The sequence below is a fragment of the Ranitomeya variabilis genome, chromosome 1 (assembly GCF_051348905.1).
Source record: "Ranitomeya variabilis isolate aRanVar5 chromosome 1, aRanVar5.hap1, whole genome shotgun sequence".
Taxonomy (NCBI): domain Eukaryota; kingdom Metazoa; phylum Chordata; class Amphibia; order Anura; family Dendrobatidae; genus Ranitomeya; species Ranitomeya variabilis.
In genome coordinates, this window is record NC_135232.1 from 646,841,453 (window position 1) to 646,859,340 (window position 17,888).

Below are 17,888 nucleotides of genomic sequence, written 5' to 3' on the forward strand. Positions count from 1 at the left end.
AAGTAGTGAAAAAAAAATTCCTAACTTTGCTTTAAAAAAATAAATAAAAAATTGCGCAATATTCCGATACCCAGAGAGTCTCCATTTTTCGTGATCTGGGGTCGGGTGAGGGCTTATTTTTTGTGTGCCAAGCTGGCGTCTGTAATGATACCACTTGTGTGCAGATACGTTCTTTTGATCGCCCGTTATTGCATCTTAATGCAATGTCGCTGCGACCAAAAAAAAACGTAAGTCTGGCATTTTGAATTTTTTTCTCGCTACACCGTTTTGCCATAAGGTTAATCTTTTTTTTTATTGATAGATCGGGCCATTCTGAACGCAGCGATACCACATACGCGTATGTTTGATTTTTTTTTCATTGTTTTATTTTGAATGGGGCGAAAGGGGGGTGATTATATATATTTATATATATATATATATTTATATATATATATATATATATATATATATATATATATATATATATATATATATATATATATATTTATTTATTTATTTTTTCATATTTTTAAAACTTTTTTTTTTTTTTACTTTTGCCATGCTTCAATAGCCTGGCATAGCCTGATCGGCACTGCTACATAGAGGCGAAGCTCAGATCGCCTCTATGTAGCAGAATATACTGCACTGCTATGAGCGCCGACCACAGGGTGGCGCTCATAGCAATTCGGCATCAACAACCATAGAGATCTCAAGGAGACCTCTGGTTGTTATGGCGACGCATCGCTGACCGCTGATCATGGGAACGGGGCCGGCAATGCGCGCATTTCCGGCCCGATGGTCGAAAACGGTAGTTAAATGCCGCTGTCAGAGTTTGACAGAGGTATTTAACTAGTTAATAGCGGCGAGTGGATCGCGATTCCACTCGCCGCTATTGCGCACACATGTCAGCTGTTCAAAACAGCTGACATGTCGCGACTTTGATGTGGGCTCACCGCCGGAGCCCACATCAAAGGGGGGAATACGACATGTACAGTACTAGTACGGCGCATGTCGTGAAGGGGTTAAACATTTCTCTCTCTATGAAGAGGTAACAATTGATTGCTTCTAGTTGATGGCAATCACCATCTTTCACTGTCTGAATTGACCCCTTTATTTCCCCATACGGCGATTTTTGCCTATTTTACACCTTACCCGGAACCCACCTATCTTCTCACTGTCCCTAACCTTAATTACTAAGTGAGCTATTGCCCAGGAGCAAGGGGAAAAGGACAATCTTTGTCTACTCCCACACACTCTAGGTAAAATAAAAGCAACCCTCCCTGACGGACACATATTAGGGCCATTTTTGTACTCTCCAATCCACAATACAGAATATTGTGACTGCATCTATACACTGTAAACTTACACATGTACCAACAGACATATTAACCAACATGCAGGCTGCATTTGCTGTATATTTCCTTTGTAACAAATCCACATTGATCTCCATCAGTGACTAAGCGGGGGATCACCCCACTTTACTGAATAGATCCCCAAGATATTGGGGCATCTGTCGACTTGTGAAAACATTTTAGAGCTCCAAGACGGGCACCGGAGGAGTTCCTCTTTAATAGATCATATTAAGCACACTTCCTCAAGATGTTCTCTTATAAACTTCATTAGGTGGACCATATGGTCTGGAGTTTCCTCCTTCCTAGGGTCTTTAATAACTTAATTTCCGCTACTGTTCTAGCAACACTTTCTTAAGTCTATCATGAAGATTTCAATTTTTGCTGAGTATTTGTCAAGATCTCTCTCTTCCTAACTTGCTTGACCCAGGTGCTTCAGAGGAGAGTATTCCAGCAAGTCCTTGGTTGCACTAAGGGTAAGTTGTTCACACTTGGCGTTTTTTAATGCAAATTTTCAGCTGCGTTTTACAGTACCAGCTATATCTAAGATTTCAGAAATCTCATGCACACACATTGGTTTTTGTCACCAAGATTTTGTGCTCAGCATGTTTTTTTGCACAATAGAGCATATCGCTCATGTTTTTTTCAGAGTTTTTCACCCATTCACACGAATGGGTGGTGAAAAAGACACTGAACATCCGCAGCAAAAATGCAAGCATCCGGTATTGCAGCGTTTTGTGCCAAAAACTGATTCTGTAGAATAGAACTTGTTTTTCTTTTTTTTTTTTGCACTAAACGTTATCAGCAGGCACAACAGAGATCTAAGCATGCCAAAAATGCAAGAAAAGCATGTTTTTTTTCTACAGCTTCTTTGCTGCAGAAAAAAAAAAAAAAAAAAACTCAAAAAATGCCTAGTGTGAACTTACCCTAAAGGTACCGTCACATTAAGCGACGCTGCAGCGATATAGACAACGATGCCGATCGCTGCAGCGTCGCTGTTTCGTCGTTGTGTGGTCGCTGGAGCTGTCACACAGACGTCTCTCCAGCGACCAACGATGCCGAAGTCCCCGGGTAACCAGGGTAAAAATCGGGTTACTAAGCGCAGGGCCGCGCTTAGTAACCCGATGTTTACCCTGGTTACCAGTGTGAATGTAAAAAAACCAAACACTACATACTTACATTCCGGTGTCTTTCGCGTTCCCCGGCGTCCGCTCCCTGCACTGTGTAAGCGCCGGCCGTAAAGCAGAGCGGTGACGTCACCGCTGTGCTCTGCTTTACGGCCGGCCGGCGCTGACACAGTGCAGGGAAGCAGAACGGGGAACGCGACAGACACCGGAATGTAAGTATGTAGTGTTTGTTTTTTTTTACATTTACAATGGTAACCAGGGTAAATATCGGGTTACTAAGCGTGGCCCTGCGCTTAGTAACCCGATGTTTACCCTGGTTACCAGTGAAGACATCGCTGAATCGGCATCACACACGCCGACTCAGCGATGTCAGCGGGTGATCCAGCGACAAAATAAGGTGCTGGCCTTCTAGCTCCGACCAACGATGTCACAGCAGGATCCTGATGGCTGCTGCGTGTCACACAACGATATCGCTATCCAAGACGCTGCAACGTCACGGATCGCTATCGTTATCGTTGTTAAGTTGTTCAGTGTGAAGGTACCTTAACACTACTTATTTGTGGTCTTCTGATGTAGTCACTGAATGTCATGTTCAAAACTGGAATGTTTTTCCTCAAACGCAGGGAGTTAAACAAGTTATTAATCAAACTGGAAAATATTATGAGCCAATCCAAACTAAAGTTAATAACTCTTACCTTTACTTGTAGACGCAGCTCCATATCTAGACATCCCAACCTGTGGAGTGGGGAAACAAAGAAATAATGTAATCAAAAGGTATATGGTAAAGGTTGGTTGTAAAAACCTACATTTATTAACGGAGTTGCCCACAACTTTTATATTGATGACCTATCCTTATTAATGGGGTGGAATAAGCACCGATCAGCAGTTTCCAGTGCCGATGGCAGCCCATTGTGATTAGCTGCAGCACAGAAAAGCTCCGCCAACTATATAGTGGCCACAGCGGGGTACTGCAGACCAGACTCATTCATTCGAATAGAGATGAGTCTGCGGTAGCCTGCTGCAGCCACTCGACAGCTGATGGGAACTATGCAGCTCCACAAGGGATCTCAACATCTGGCTGTTATCGGGAACTACACCCCCACCAATCTGGTATTGATAACCTATCCTAAGGACAGGTCATCAACATATTAAAGTATTTGACAACCCCTTTGTCACTCACAGCAATCAGCAGTTATTACATTTATGGCTGGGACTTGGGTAAAGGGGTTTGGCCTTTATGGTCTTTATAGCAGACAGTAATTGCAAAGATCTCTGGGCCTTGTTGTGCTTTTTCATATATTTTATGTCCTTGCAGGAAGGCAATTCATTAGCTAACGATGTACGAGTTACACCTGGCAGCTAATAGCCATGGCTCAGCCTGGATTCCTGCTACAGAGATTCTCAGCTTCAAAGTAAGGTCAAAGTAGCCGTTCTAGTCACGACCTAGCCCAATAGAACAGAGGTTATAGTGAGGGCTGCATACAGTGCCTACAAGTAGTATTCAACCCCCTGCAGATTTAGCAGGTTTAATAAGATGCAAATAAGTTAGAGCTTTCAAACTTCAAACAAGAGCAGGATTTATTAACAGATGCATAAATCTTACAAACCAAAAAGTTTTGTTGCTCAGTTAAATTTTTATAAATTTTAAACATAAAAGTGTGGGTCAATTATTATTCAACCCCTAGGTTTAATATTTTGTGGAATAACCTTTGTTTGCAATTACAGCTAATAATCGTCTTTTATAAGACCTGATCAGGCCGGCACAGGTCTCTGGAGTTATCTTGGCCCACTCCTCCATGCAGATCTTCTCCAAGTTATCTAGGTTCTTTGGGTGTCTCATGTGGACTTTAATCTTGAGCTCCTTCTACAAGTTTTCAATTGGGTTAAGGTCAGGAGACTGACTAAGCCACTGCAACACCTTGATTTTTTGCCTCTTGAACCAGGCCTTGGTTTTCTTGGCTGTGTGCTTTGGGTCGTTGTCTTGTTGGAAGATGAAATGACGACCCATCTTAAGATCCTTGATGGAGGAGCGGAGGTTCTTGGCCAAAATCTCCAGGTAGGCCGTGCTATCCATCTTTTCATGGATGCGGACCAGATGGCCAGGCCCCTTGGCTGAGAAACAGCCCCACAGCATGATGCTGCCACCACCATGCTTGACTGTAGGGATGGTATTCTTGGGGTCGTATGCAGTGCCATCCAGTCTCCAAACGTCACGTGTGTGGTTGGCACCAAAGATCTCGATCTTGGTCTCATCAGACCAGAGAACCTTGAACCAGTCAGTCTCAGAGTCCTCCAAGTGATCATGAGCAAACTGTAGACGAGCCTTGACATGACGCTTTGAAAGTAAAGGTACCTTACGGGCTCGTCTGGAACGGAGACCATTGCGGTGGAGTACGTTACTTATGGTATTGACTGAAACCAATGTCCCCACTGCCATGAGATCTTCCCGGAGCTCCTTCCCTGTTGTCCTTGGGTTAGCCTTGACTCTTCGGACAAGCCTGGCCTCGGCACGGGAGGAAACTTTCAAAGGCTGTCCAGGCCGTGGAAGGCTAACAGTAGTTCCATAAGCCTTCCACTTCCGGATGATGCTCCCAACAGTGGAGACAGGTAGGCCCAACTCCTTGGAAAGGGTTTTGTACCCCTTGCCAGCCTTGTGACCCTCCACGATCTTGTCTCTGATGGCCTTGGAATGCTCCTTTGTCTTTCCCATGTATGAGTGCTGTTCACAAGTTTGGGGAGGGTCTTAAATAGTCAGAAAAGGCTGGAAAAAGAGATAATTAATCCAAACATGTGAAGCTCATTGTTCTTTGTGCCTGAACTACTTCTTAATACTTTAGGGGAACCAAACAGAATTCTGGTGGGTTGAGGGGTTGAATAATAAATGACCCTCTGAAAAGACTTTTCACAATTTAAAAAAAAAAATAAACAAAGAAATAACATTCATTTTTGCTGCAGTGCATTTCACACTTCCAGGCTGATCTACAGTCCAAATGTCACAATGCCAAGTTAATTCCAAATGTGTAAACCTGCTAAATCTGCAGGGGGTTGAATACTACTTGTAGGCACTGTATGTGTCTCACAGTAACCTGTGATATTTAGGAATCTGTGGTGACTACAGCGACAGTTCTGGTCCCATTTTCGAGCTGAGGCTGGAGTCACACTTGCTGGATGAAAAATCGGTCCGATTCCATCAGCCGAGAATCGCACCAATGTCCTCAGTATGGAGATCCGTATGTAATCTGTTGGCAATGCGATGATGCAATTTCCTCACACCTATGTAACCGTATGACATCCGTATGGCTTTACATTTATCACTGCTTTTCCGCATTGAATTTAATGGCTTAATGGGCTGAAATGAGGAAAATGTGTGCTATTTCTCACAAGTCACACGGATGGTCCGTGTTGTGTTTGTTTTTACTCGCACCCATAGACTTCTATTGGCGAGACTCGGCCTATATACGCTGCAAATCGCAGCAAGTGTATATCGGCAGAGTCTCGCCAATACAGCCGAGAAACAAAAAACGGTGATGGGAGCTGCCCCATAGATTAACAGTGGTCCGAGTGCTGCGATGTTTTCTCGCATTGCACTAGTCCGTATTCCTCTCTAGTGTCACTCCGGCCTTAGCATCATGGCTGGATGACTGACTCTTGTAGCCACAATCCATGTTGAGATACAGGTTGATTAAATGACCCTCACTGAAGTAAAAGGTGTGGGAGAGCCGACCCGGCTGCAGGGACAGGAGAGAGAGGATGTGTGATCTCCTGCTGTCCTTGTTAAAAGAGTCAAAGTAAGGGTACCATCACACAGTGGCATTTTCATCGCTACGACGGCACGATTCGTGACGTTCTAGCGATATCGTTACGATCTCGCAGTGTCTGACACGCAGCAGCGATCAGGGACCCTGCTGAGAATCGTACGTCGTAGCAGATCGTTTGAAACTTTCTTTCGTCGCTGGATCTCCCGCTGTCATCGCTGGATCGTTGTGTGTGACAGCGATCCAGCGATGCGTTCGCTTGTAACCAGGGTAAACATCGGGTTACTAAGCGCAGGGCCGCGCTTAGTAACCCGATGTTTACCGTGGTTACCAGCGTAAAAGTAAAAAAAAAAAAACCGTACATACTCACCATCTGATGTCCGTCAGGTCCCTTGCCGTCTGCTTCCCGCTCTGACTGTCTGCCGGCCGGAAAGTGAGAGCAGATCACAGCGGTGACGTCACCGCTGTGCTCTGCTCTCACTGTACGGCCGGATCTCAGTCAGAGCGGGAAGCAGACGGCAAGCGACCTGACGGACATCAGATGGTGAGTATGTACGGTTTGGTTTTTTTTACTTTTACGCTGGTAACCACGGTAAACATCGGGTTACTAAGCGCGGCCCTGCGCTTAGTAACCCGATGTTTACCCTGGTTACCAGCGAACCTCGGCATCGTTGGTCGCTGGAGAGCTGTCTGTGTGACAGCTCTCCAGCGACCACACAACGACTTACCAACGATCACGGCCAGGTCGTATCGCAGGTCGTGATCGTTGGTAAATCGTATAGTGAGACGGTACCCTTAATCACACTACCAAACAAAAAAAAAAAGTTTAGAAAAATAAAACAAAAACCCTGCACGTTTGTTATGGCCGAGACAATAAAACTAGCCTGTCACTTAGTATTCTTTCGCACGTCAGTTTTTCTTGTACGAATACTATCCGCATTTTCCTAGATGGCAGTTGTACATATGATAAGTCTACAGGGTATTTAATGTGTCAGATTTTTTCCTTAGACCAAGTGGTGTGTACAAAAGCACAGAGAGTTGTCAGACATTGACAATGCAATTCTATGCATCCTAGGGAAATATTATATACAAAAAAAATAAAAATTGGTCAGCAGTACGATGCCATCCGTGAGTTATCCAGTTTTCACGGACTGTTTGATAGGCAGAGTGAGAAACCTCCATCAATTTATTTTTTTTCAACCAAGAAAAAATATGGATGAAAATGACCAAACATAGTAAAAACTGATGCACGGACCAATCTCTGATGGTACTGCTAAAAAACTGATGAATCGCGGTCTGATTACTAAATCAGGTGAATGCCATAAAAAAGGAAAAAAAAGCCAGAATTGCTCATTTTTGGTCACTTTGCCTAAAAACATAGAATAAGAAACAAGTCAAAAAGTTATGAGCCCCAAAATTAAACTAAAATTAGTAGGTCCTGGAAAACAGCAAGCTCTGATGCACTTGGTCACTGAAAAAAAATATGTAAAAAAGTTAATAGTTCTGGTTTGAGAATATATCAACACAAAAAAAAAAAATAGATATATACAATTTTGTTGTCATACTGTCAACATCAAGGGGAAGATTTAAAAAAAATTGCTAATTTTGATAGAGATATAATATAGATGACATTCCAAATAGTTACTACACTGCTTGATAAATGCATTGAGGGGTATTTTTTCCCAAAACGGAGGTCACTTTTGGGGAGAAAGGTTGTTTCCTCCATGCCATTACCTCAGGGGCTCTGCAAGTGAGGTAAGGTGCTGGGATATAGTGCCAGCGCACACACACACACACATTCCTTTTAACCCCTTAAAGGGAACCTGTCACCCCCCAAATGGAAGTTGAGCTAACTGGCATCAGGGGCTTATCTACAGTATTCTGGAATGCTGTAGATAAGCCCCCGATGTATCCTGAAAGATGAGAAAAAGATGTTAGATTATACTCACCCAGGGGCGGTCCCGCTGCGGTCCGGTCCGATGGGCGTCGCGGTCCGGGGCCTCCCATCTTCTTACGATTATGTCCTCCTCTTGTCTTCACGCTGCGGCTCCGGCGCAGGCATACTTTGTCTGCCCTGTTGAGGGCAGCGTAAAGTACTGCAGTGCGTAGGCGCTGGGCCTCTCTGACCTTTCCCGGCGCCTACGCACTGCAGTACTTTGCTCTGCCCTCAACAGGGCAGACAAATTACGCCGGAGCGTGAAGACAAGAGGATGTCATCGTAAGAAGATAGGAGGCCTCGGAACAGCATTCCAGAATGCTGTAGATAAGCCCCTGATGGCGGTGGGCTTAGCTCAACTTACATTTTGGAGGTGACAGGTTCCCTTTAACATCCAATGACTAACAGAGTCCGTCATTAGACACCTCCACCTGTCTGGTGCGGGCTCCTTGCTGGAGCCCGCACCTTTTCCAGCACATGACAGCTGATCTGATCAGCTGACACGTGCCCCTAACAGCCACAGGTGGAAACGCGATCTACCTGCAGCTGTTAACATGTTAAATGCCACTGTCAAACTGACAGTGGCATTTCACATGCATGAGCAGGAAGCACGTCATTACCTCCTCCCATTGGCGCCCATGTCACATGACCGCAGGTCGCCGATTGGTTGGCATGACAACCCAGGGTCATGAGACCCCTATGGTCGTCATTGTAGCGGTCAGCGCTCATAGCAAGTGAGCATATCTGCTACATAGAGCAGGGCTGTAGCCCTGCTCTATGTAGCACAAGCAATCAGACAACTGCAACTGTAAAATCAATGGTGCCATTCAAAATTACAACTCGTCCCGCAAAAAACAAGCCCTCACATGGCCATATTGACGGAAAAAAAAAAAAAAAAAGATATGGCCATGGGAAGAAGGAGAGCAAAAAATAAAAACGCAAAAACGGAAATACCCCTGGTCCATATATAGGGTAAAAAAAAATGCAGAGACTTGTGGGGTGTTTTTTTTTCTTCTATTTCTCCTTTTGATAATGAACTTGGGAGCTAAAATTATATATTTTAAAGAGAAAAAAAAAAAAGGAGATTTTTGTGTACTCACCGTAAAATCTCTTTCTCTTAGCCTCTAATTGGGGGACACAGGACCATGGGTGTTATGCTGCTGTCCACTAGGAGGCGACACTACGCATAATCTGAAAAAGATTAACTGTGGCTCCTCCTGTGCAGTATACACCCCTGGACGGCATCAGCCTTCTCCAGTTTTGTGCAAAAGCAGTAGGAGGAACGCAACATGAATAACATAATTATGCCTGTAAGAAGGCAACTATGTACGAGCTCAAGAAAACAATATGAGAACTCAACAGTTACAACGGCCAGGAAAGGGCAACAGGGTGGGAGCTGTGTCCCCCAATTAGAGGCTAAGAGAAAGAGATTTTACGGTGAGTACACAAAAATCTCCTTTACTATGTCGCCTCATTGGGGGACACAGGACCATGGGACGTCCTAAAGCAGTCCCTGGGTGGGAAGCAATGGACGAATATTGTGCAGACAGGCCCCTATACTTAGGGCACCGCCGCCTGCAGGACACATCTACCCAGGCTCGCGTCCGCTGAGGACTGGGTATGAACCCTGTAGTGTTTAGTAAACGTGTGTAAGCTAGTCCAAGTGGCCGCCTTACACACTTGTTGTGCCGAAGCCTGGTGCCGAATGGCCCAGGAGGCCCCTACCGCCCGTGTAGTGTGCCGTAATACCGGCTGGAAGATGAGAATTCTTAAGGCGGTAGGCCTCTTGTATGGAGGATTTGATCCACCTGGCAAGGGTAGCTTTGGAAGCTGGCAGACCCTTGTAGCCGCCTTCCGGAAGGAGGAAAAGAGAATCAGACCTCCAGAAGGACGCAGTCCTAGACACGTATATACGCAATGCCCTGACAAGGTCAAGCGTATGCAGAGCCTTCTCCACTCTATGAACCGGAACCGGACAAAGGGATGGTAGTGAAATTTCCTCATTGAGGTGGAAGTCGGACGCAACCTTCGGAAGGAAGGATGGGACCGTACGAAGAACTACCTTGTCCTGGTGAAAAGCCAGGAAGGGCCATCTGCAGGAGAGTGCTGTCTGAAAAGTTCAGACACCCTGCGTAGCGAGGTGATTGCCACCAGGAAAACCACCTTCTGGGAAAGAAGGCGGAGCGGGACCTCCTTAAGAGGTTCGAAGGGTGGTTCCTACAATGCTGTCAGGACCAGGTTAAGGACCCACGTTTCTAGTGGTCGTCTGTAAGGGGGAACCAAATCGGGAAACCCCCTGAAGGAAAGTCCTTACTTGCGGCTTGGTAGCAATGCGTCTTTGAAAAAGCACTGAGAGGGCTGACACCTGGCTCTTACGCGAGCCCAATGACAGCCTGGCCTCCAGACCCGATTGGAGAAAACCAAGTACTTTGGGTAGGGAATAAGGGAGTGGGATCTGGCCACGAGATTCGCACCAGGTAAAGAAAGCTTTCCAGGTACAGTAATAAATCTTGGCAGAGGCTGGTTTCCGTGCTCTGATCATGGTTCCAATGACATCCGTCGAGAGCCCTGCCTGGGTTAGAACCCAGGTCTCAAGGGCCATGTCGTCAAATTGAGAGCCCCTGAGTTCTGGTGGTAGAACAGGCCTTGTGATAGAAGATCGTGGCGGTCGGGGAGACGCCAGGGGGCGTCTGCTGTGAGTTGTACGATGTCGGCGTACCATGTGCGTCTGGGCCAGTCCGGTGCAATTAAGATGGTTGGAACTCCCTCTTGTTTGATCTTCCTCACCACTCTGGATATCAGGGGGAGAGGAGGAAAAATATACAGAAGCTGGAACTGGGTCCAGTCCTGAACCAGAGCGTCTGCTCCGAGCGACCGCGGATCGTGTGTTCTGGCCATGAAGTTGGAGACCTTGGCATTGAAGTGGGATGCCATTAGGTCCACATCCGGGGTCCCCCAGCGGAAACAGATCTGTTGAAAAATTTCGGGATGGAGACCACTCTCCCGAGTCTATTCCTTGTCGGCTGAGGAAGTCTGCTTCCCAGTTGTCCACACCCGGAATGTGGACCGCCGAAAGAACCGACCTTGTGTCCTCCGCCCAGCGGAGGATGTGTGACACTTCTCGCATCGCCTGGGTACTGCGGGTCCCCCCTTGGTGATTCACATATGCCACAGCCGTGGCATTGTCCAACTGTATTCTGATGTGAGAGGCTGCCAGTAAGTGATGGAAGGCCCTCAATGCCAGAAGGATGGCACGAATTTCCAGGATGTTGATGGGCATGGTCGCTTCCACTGGGGACCACTTGCCCTGTGCCCTGTGGTGTAGGTGCACTGCACCCCAACCAGTCAGGCTCGCGTCGGTGGTCAGAACCTTCCATTGACCTGTGAGAAAGGATTTCCCCTTTGCTAGCGAGGTTGGCTTGAGCCACCAGTGCAGGGACCTCCTGGTTGACGACGTTAGATGGAACTCCCTGTCGAGAGAAAAGGGATTCCTGTCCCAGGACTTGAGAATGGCTAGTTGGAGAGGTCTGAGGTGAAACTGGGCAAATGGGACAGCTTCTATTGCTGCTGCCATCTTGCCGAGGACTCTCATGGCAAACCGGAGAGATCGAGGGGGTTTGCGGAGGAGGGTGCGAACTGCTAGTCGGAGAGCCAGTGCCTTGTCCTTGGGAAGGAGCACTAGACCCCTGGAGGTGTTGAATAACATTCCCAGTAAGGTCAGGGACTGACTCAGGGTTGGTGATGACTTTTGTAGGTTGATTAACCAGCCCATGCGACTGAGTATCGGTTGTGATTGAGACGCTAAGCTCGCAGTCCTTGAAGGTGGGAGCCTTGATGAGTAGATCGTCCAGGTATGGAACGACTACTATGCCTCTGGAGTGCAGGACGTCCATGGTGGCTGCCATGACCTTGGTGAACACTCTGGGAGCCGTGGCGAGTCCGAAAGGGAGAGCCACAAATTGGTAGTGGTCCTGGCCTATTGCGAACCTGAGAAACCTCTGATGGGCAGGTGCAATGGGTATATGCAGGTATGCGTCTTGTATGTCTATGGAGGCGAGATATTCTCCCTTCTCCATGGACGCAATGATGGACCGAAGGGACTCCATGCGGAAATGACGGACCCGTACATATTTGTTGAGCTGTTTTAGGTCTAGTATGGGCCGTACGCTGCCTCCTTTCTTGGGAACTACGAACAGATTGGAGTAGAACCCTCGGAAGCGGTAGATCGTGGGTACCGGTACTATGACTCCTGCTTGAAAAAGCGAGGAGACCGCTTGGTGGTAGGCACGAGCCTTGGCTGGCGGTTTTGGGGGGACAGAGAGGAAGAATCGGTCCGGTGGGTTGGAGGTGAAGTCTATTTTGTATCCGGAAGACACTAGTTCCATGACCCATGTCTTCTGTAATAGGCAGCCAGACTTGATGAAAGAGCAAAAGTCGTCCGCCTACTGGTGTGGTGTCTTTCGGAGTCCGTGAGTCATGATGAGGAGAAAGTCTGAGATTTTCCTCCTCTGGGCTTAGGCTGGCCTGCTTTTGACTGCCAGGTCTTGTCCGACCTTTGCGTCGAACGCGAGTTGTCCCTGCGTGGGGAACGGTTACGATTTTGTGCTGGACGCGAGACGGACCAGCCGGAGGAATTCCGAAATGATCGGAATAGAGTTTGGTTACGCTTCTTGTAAGTGCGTTTAGGTTTCAGTTGGGGAAGAGAAGTACTCTTACCCCCGGTGGCGTTGGATATCATAGTGTCCAACTGTTCACCGAAAAGTCTCCCACTGAGGTAGGGGAGGTGCGTGAGGGACTTCGAGGCTGCGTCCGCTTTCCATTCCCGCAGCCAGAGGATACGCCGAATCGTGATGGCGTTTGATGCTATCCCCGCTACTCCCCTTGCTGAATCCAGAGCTGCATGGAGCATGTAGTCTGCTACAACTGCTATTTGAACCGCTTGGCCCGACAGCTCAGGAGCAGATGCTTGGAGAGCTTGTAAATTCTTTGCCCAGGCCAGAATGGCCTTGGCAGCCCAAACGGAGGCGAACGCGGGAGCCAGGGATGCCCCTGCTGCCTCGAAAAATTGAACGAGCCATGCGTTCTACCTGCCGGTCTGCTGCGTCCCTGAGGGTTGAGCTATCTGGCAGTGAAAGGAGAGTCTGTGCTGCTAGCCTAGAGACTGGGGGGTCCACTTCAGGTGGATCTGTCCATTCCTTGGTGTCCTTCTGTGGGAAGGGGTACCTCGCCTCCAGATATTTGCGATTAGCTAATTTTTTCTCAGGCTGTGAGCTGCTTTTTAAGGATCGCCTTAAACTCTGGGTGGTTAGAGAAAACCTTAGGCGGCTTCAGAGGTGTCCAGCACCCGATGGATGGATGAAATTATGTCCTCAACTAGCGCTGTATTGCTAGGAGGGACTGGGATCAGGGACCCCTCCGTGTTCTCTGTCTGAGTCAGAGTCGCAGATGCCTTCAGAATCCTGTGTATCACTGAGGCGTCCCCTGCTGAGTGGGCTGGGGAGGAGGCCTTCTCTGGTCGGGGATTGCGGAGATCTGCATTGTCTGTACCTGGAATGGGACGGTGTAGATTACCTGGAGCTACGGTGTCTCTCCCTAGAGGGGGATGACCGTGTGCTATGGGATGACGCAGATGAACTTGATCTATGGGTCCGCTTGCGTCCTGACCTAGACGTGGATGTGCCAGGGTCATCTTGTTCCTGAGTCAAGCTCTCCCTTTGCTGGGTAACGGTCATAGCCGGGGCAAGACCCTGCAGAGCCTGAAGCAATGTGGAGGTTAGGTTATCTATAGACTGCGTCATAGATTGCGATATCTGAGTAGCCCATTCCTGCGTGGCATTAGACACCGAGGCATTGGTGGCAGGGGCTTCTTGGGGCTCCGACACATTAGTTTGTATATAGTTCTGACAATGCGGGTACGTGCTACTACTGGGGAGAGCGGTCCCGCAGGCTGTGCAGAATGCATAATACCAGTTCTGCCTGGTTCTCTTGGACCTTGAGCCCCGCATAGTGCACAGAGTGCAGAAGTGCTGCCAGCAGAGGACCTTACAGGGGTAGAGAAACCTATAGGGGAGCCTTATAGGTAATATGGATTCACAGCTGAGTAAAAAACCCAGCTGTGATCTTACCCCACCAGTGTGCCCCTAGGTCCAGCGCCAAAGATCCACAGTCCTGTGCCCCCCGGAGACTGGCTGCCTGGTCCTGCAGACCGGGAGATGCAGGGTTAATCTGCAGCCGAAAATGGCTGCTGAGACAGGGAGGAAAGGAGAAGGGGGCGAAGAGCTGGAAAAAGGCAGTAAGGCTGTGTAAAAACGCGCCCTTTCTGTCTCGATCCACCCCCTTTATGACACTGTAGAGTGTCATATTTGTCATCCGGGGGGCGGAGAGGAGGCGGCAGCTTCAGCTAGGCCGAAGCCGGGGCCTAAATTAGATGCCTGAGGCCCAGAAGGGCTCCAGGCCGGCGCAAAAGTCCGGGAGGGGGTCGGATCTGAACCGGTCCCCTCCGGATTTAAAGGCAGGATGGCGGTGGGGCTATAAGCGGAAGGGGGAGCCCGGTAGGGGTCTCCCTGAGGCAGTATAGAGCTGGTGCTGCCGCAGAGACAGGGGCGCAGGGAGCCCTGTGTCTGTATGTGCCATGCCTGCCTGCACTCCCCCCAGCCCCAACAGGAGCCCGCAGCTGGGCTGGGGTCCCTGGATGCAGGCGCAGTGTGCTGGCCCATTGCTGGGAGCTGTAGAATGCTGCCTGTACAGGCCCTACCTGAGGTGTCTCAACCTAATACCCCCAGAGGGGGATAGGGAGGGTGCTGTTGTCACCTTCAGGGGCCTTTATCCTCGCCTCGACCTCAACCCAGAAACCAAAAGGAATTGGGGAAGGAGGGGGGTCTCGACTTCGAACCAGCACCCGAGGGACTGGGGAAGGAGCAACATGGGGAATAGCCATCTCTACTTCAACTGGGCACCCAATAATAGGGGGCCGAGGAAGGAGCCATGCCGGGAGTCTCACAGGAGACCCTCTTTTCTTCATCTGTAATCCCGTCGGAAAAAACAGAGTAAAAATCTTTTAGGTGTGCCTCCTATGCGACACTAAGCAAAAACTGGAGAAGGCTGATACCGTCCAGGGGTGTTTACTGCACAGGAGGAGCCACAGTTAATCTTTTTCAGATTATGCATAGTGTCGCCTCCTAGTGGACAGCAGCATAACACCCATGGTCCTGTGTCCCCCAATGAGGCGACAGAGTAAAGGAATTTATTCATTCCACTTTCCAATTGATTATGTTTAGCACCTGTAGGGTTAAAACTTACTGAACACCATATTAAATATAATAAAAGTGTTCAAGTTTTTTTTTTTTTTTTTTTTTAATGGCCAAATTTGTAGAGGGTGGTTGAGAGATTCATCTATAGGCCCCTCAAACTGTGCGCTGGAAGGATGCTCTGGTGTCGGGCTCGTGAACCTAAGTATGTTTTTGATTTGCATTCACGAGGTCACATGATGGCTAGTCATGCCTTGCTTGGCGCAATGCGAGCATATTGAGACCAAGTCTAGTCGGAATGTGGCCGGAAGTGTTCAAATCGCAAACTTGAAGTCACACGACCGCCCGCTACCGGCACCGGAGAATCATTCTGAAGCAAAATGGTATGAAGGTGCCTGCGTTTATTAAGTGCGGTATAGCATTTTGACCACGGGGCAAGTATCTACTTTAAGAAAGTATCTAGGTATTAGTGTAGATTTATCGTTTAGTAATTTGAGTTTTATTTGTACACGTCAAAAGTGCAAAAAGTGTCCTGTTTACTCAGGAGAAGTCCATCAGCAGAGCCCTTACTGGGGCATGCCACATCAGCTGCTGTGCTAATGGCAATGCACACCTTATTTTAGCATGACATTAAATAACATAATAAAATTAGTGTATAATTGCATTTATAAAGCTTTATCGTTTATTTGCACAGCAAATGTTTGGGTTTTTAAGCTTGCATATCAAAACTTTATTTGATATCCACTTTAGGCTACATTCACACAATGAGCTTTTATGTTGCAGATTTTCTGCACCGATTAAGTAAAATTGATTACTTGCATTTTTTCTAAAATACGCAGTGTAAAATACTCACCAAAAATCCTTAGTGGGAACCGAACCTTAAATTTATAGGTACTAAGTTTTTTGGCGAGTGTGGTTTATACCTGGTTACTTGGGTCCAACCCGGAATAGGAATTACGTGAGCTGCATCCAACAGGAGGGGTGGCTTCTCTTACAAACTCTGACATCTCAATCCCTCCACCGGGGTCGCTGACAGAGGAAACAAAAGAGGTTTATTATAAGAATGTTGTGAACAGTGATGAAAATTGATTTACAAGGTAAAAAGATATTAAAGGAGAGCTAGCATAAATGCTAAATAAAAAGTAAAACACCGCTAAATATCTAAACCCTTGTCATTAAGTGGCGTTCAAAAGTTACCCATGGGCCCCTATAATAACACTTCTTGCCTGTGCACTCGTCTCATTTTTTCCTAGTTGCAAAAAAAAAAAAAAAAAAAATCACATTACAACACAAAATATCCACTCATATCAACCAACGGCGCACTGGTGTACCCCAAGTTCCCACTAAGATTGACTTCTTGCTTTTCAGCAGTTCTGTAAATTTCAGTATGATCTGAAACCCAGCATTTCAGCACCACTTTTGCAGTACATATTAGTGTAAGAAAACACCTGATTAATAGAGGTGCTGTGTGTCAGACCCCTCCCCCCCAATAATCTTATAATGTTCACATATCCTAACGATATGACCAGAAAACTTATTTAAATGCGCCTTTGCAATGTACAAAGCATGCAGCATCAGAACAGATGCCCTTTTACCCAGGTCCATTGCTGTCTTCTCTTCTGGCCGAGCTGTCACTACGTTCTGCCTTTGCGACCCTCTCCGTCAACTCGCTGGCGCTCCTCTCCACAATTTCTCCTTCATCCAGGGCCCTGTGTAGTCGGTAGTTCACAAGCTTTAACACTATGAAAACAGCTGCAACCACGGGGCAGTACACAGCTACAATCACCAGAGAAGAGGTAAGTGCCTGTAGGGGAACAAAAAAAAGTGTAAGATATAAAATAACAATTGCAAAAAGAAAAACAAGCTACAAATCAAATTTGTAGAAAGTAGTTGGAAATCTGTAGACTTTAAAAGGACCCATAGAAGTATTATTTTAGGCTTTGGTGCACACCCAAAAAGAGAATATCTATCAATTTAATTTCCACTGGAAACTAAATCCTAAACGTCAAAAGGTAAAATTTTCTTTTTTTTTCTCTTCACAGTCTGATCCAGGCCAGGCTAAGTCTTCTATGCCACTGCATATGAGGGGTGACGGACTCCCTTTAAAGGGAACCTGTCACCCCCCCAGGCGGTTTTAACTAAAAGAGCCACCTTGTGAAGCACTAATGCTGCATTCTGTCAAGGTGGCTCTTTTAGTTCTGGTCCCTGCCAACGCTGCAATAATCGATTTTATAATGTACCCCCTCATACCTCGAATTAGACCTGGGCAGGACTTTCCCCCCTAACACAGACACACCACAGCCGTCACCAGGGCCTCTGCGCGCCGCCTCCTCTTCCTTCATTAGCGTCCCCGGCGCCTGTGCTGTAAGATCGAAGGGCAGGGCAACTGCGCATGCCCCCAAAAACATAACAGCGCAGGCGCTGGGACCACTAATGAAGGAAGAGGACGCGGCACCCGGCGCAGGCATACTTTGTCTGCCCTGTTCAGGGCAGAG

At 47.4% G+C, this 17,888-nt stretch overlaps 1 protein-coding gene across 8 annotated transcripts in view; it reads right to left on the minus strand.

Moving 5' to 3' along the window:
- The window catches only part of PCNX1 (pecanex 1), a 118,443-nt gene that overhangs the window by 78,384 nt on the left and 22,171 nt on the right, over positions 1–17,888 (minus strand). For all 8 annotated transcript variants that reach the window (XM_077262177.1, XM_077262195.1, XM_077262186.1 and 5 more), the window contains exons 2-4: positions 16,989–17,197; positions 16,317–16,422; positions 3,151–3,190 (exon numbers count right to left, since the gene is read on the minus strand). In XM_077262177.1, the coding sequence (XP_077118292.1) occupies positions 3,151–3,190; positions 16,317–16,422; positions 16,989–17,197 (355 nt within the window). The remainder of the gene's footprint in view (positions 1–3,150; positions 3,191–16,316; positions 16,423–16,988; positions 17,198–17,888) is intronic.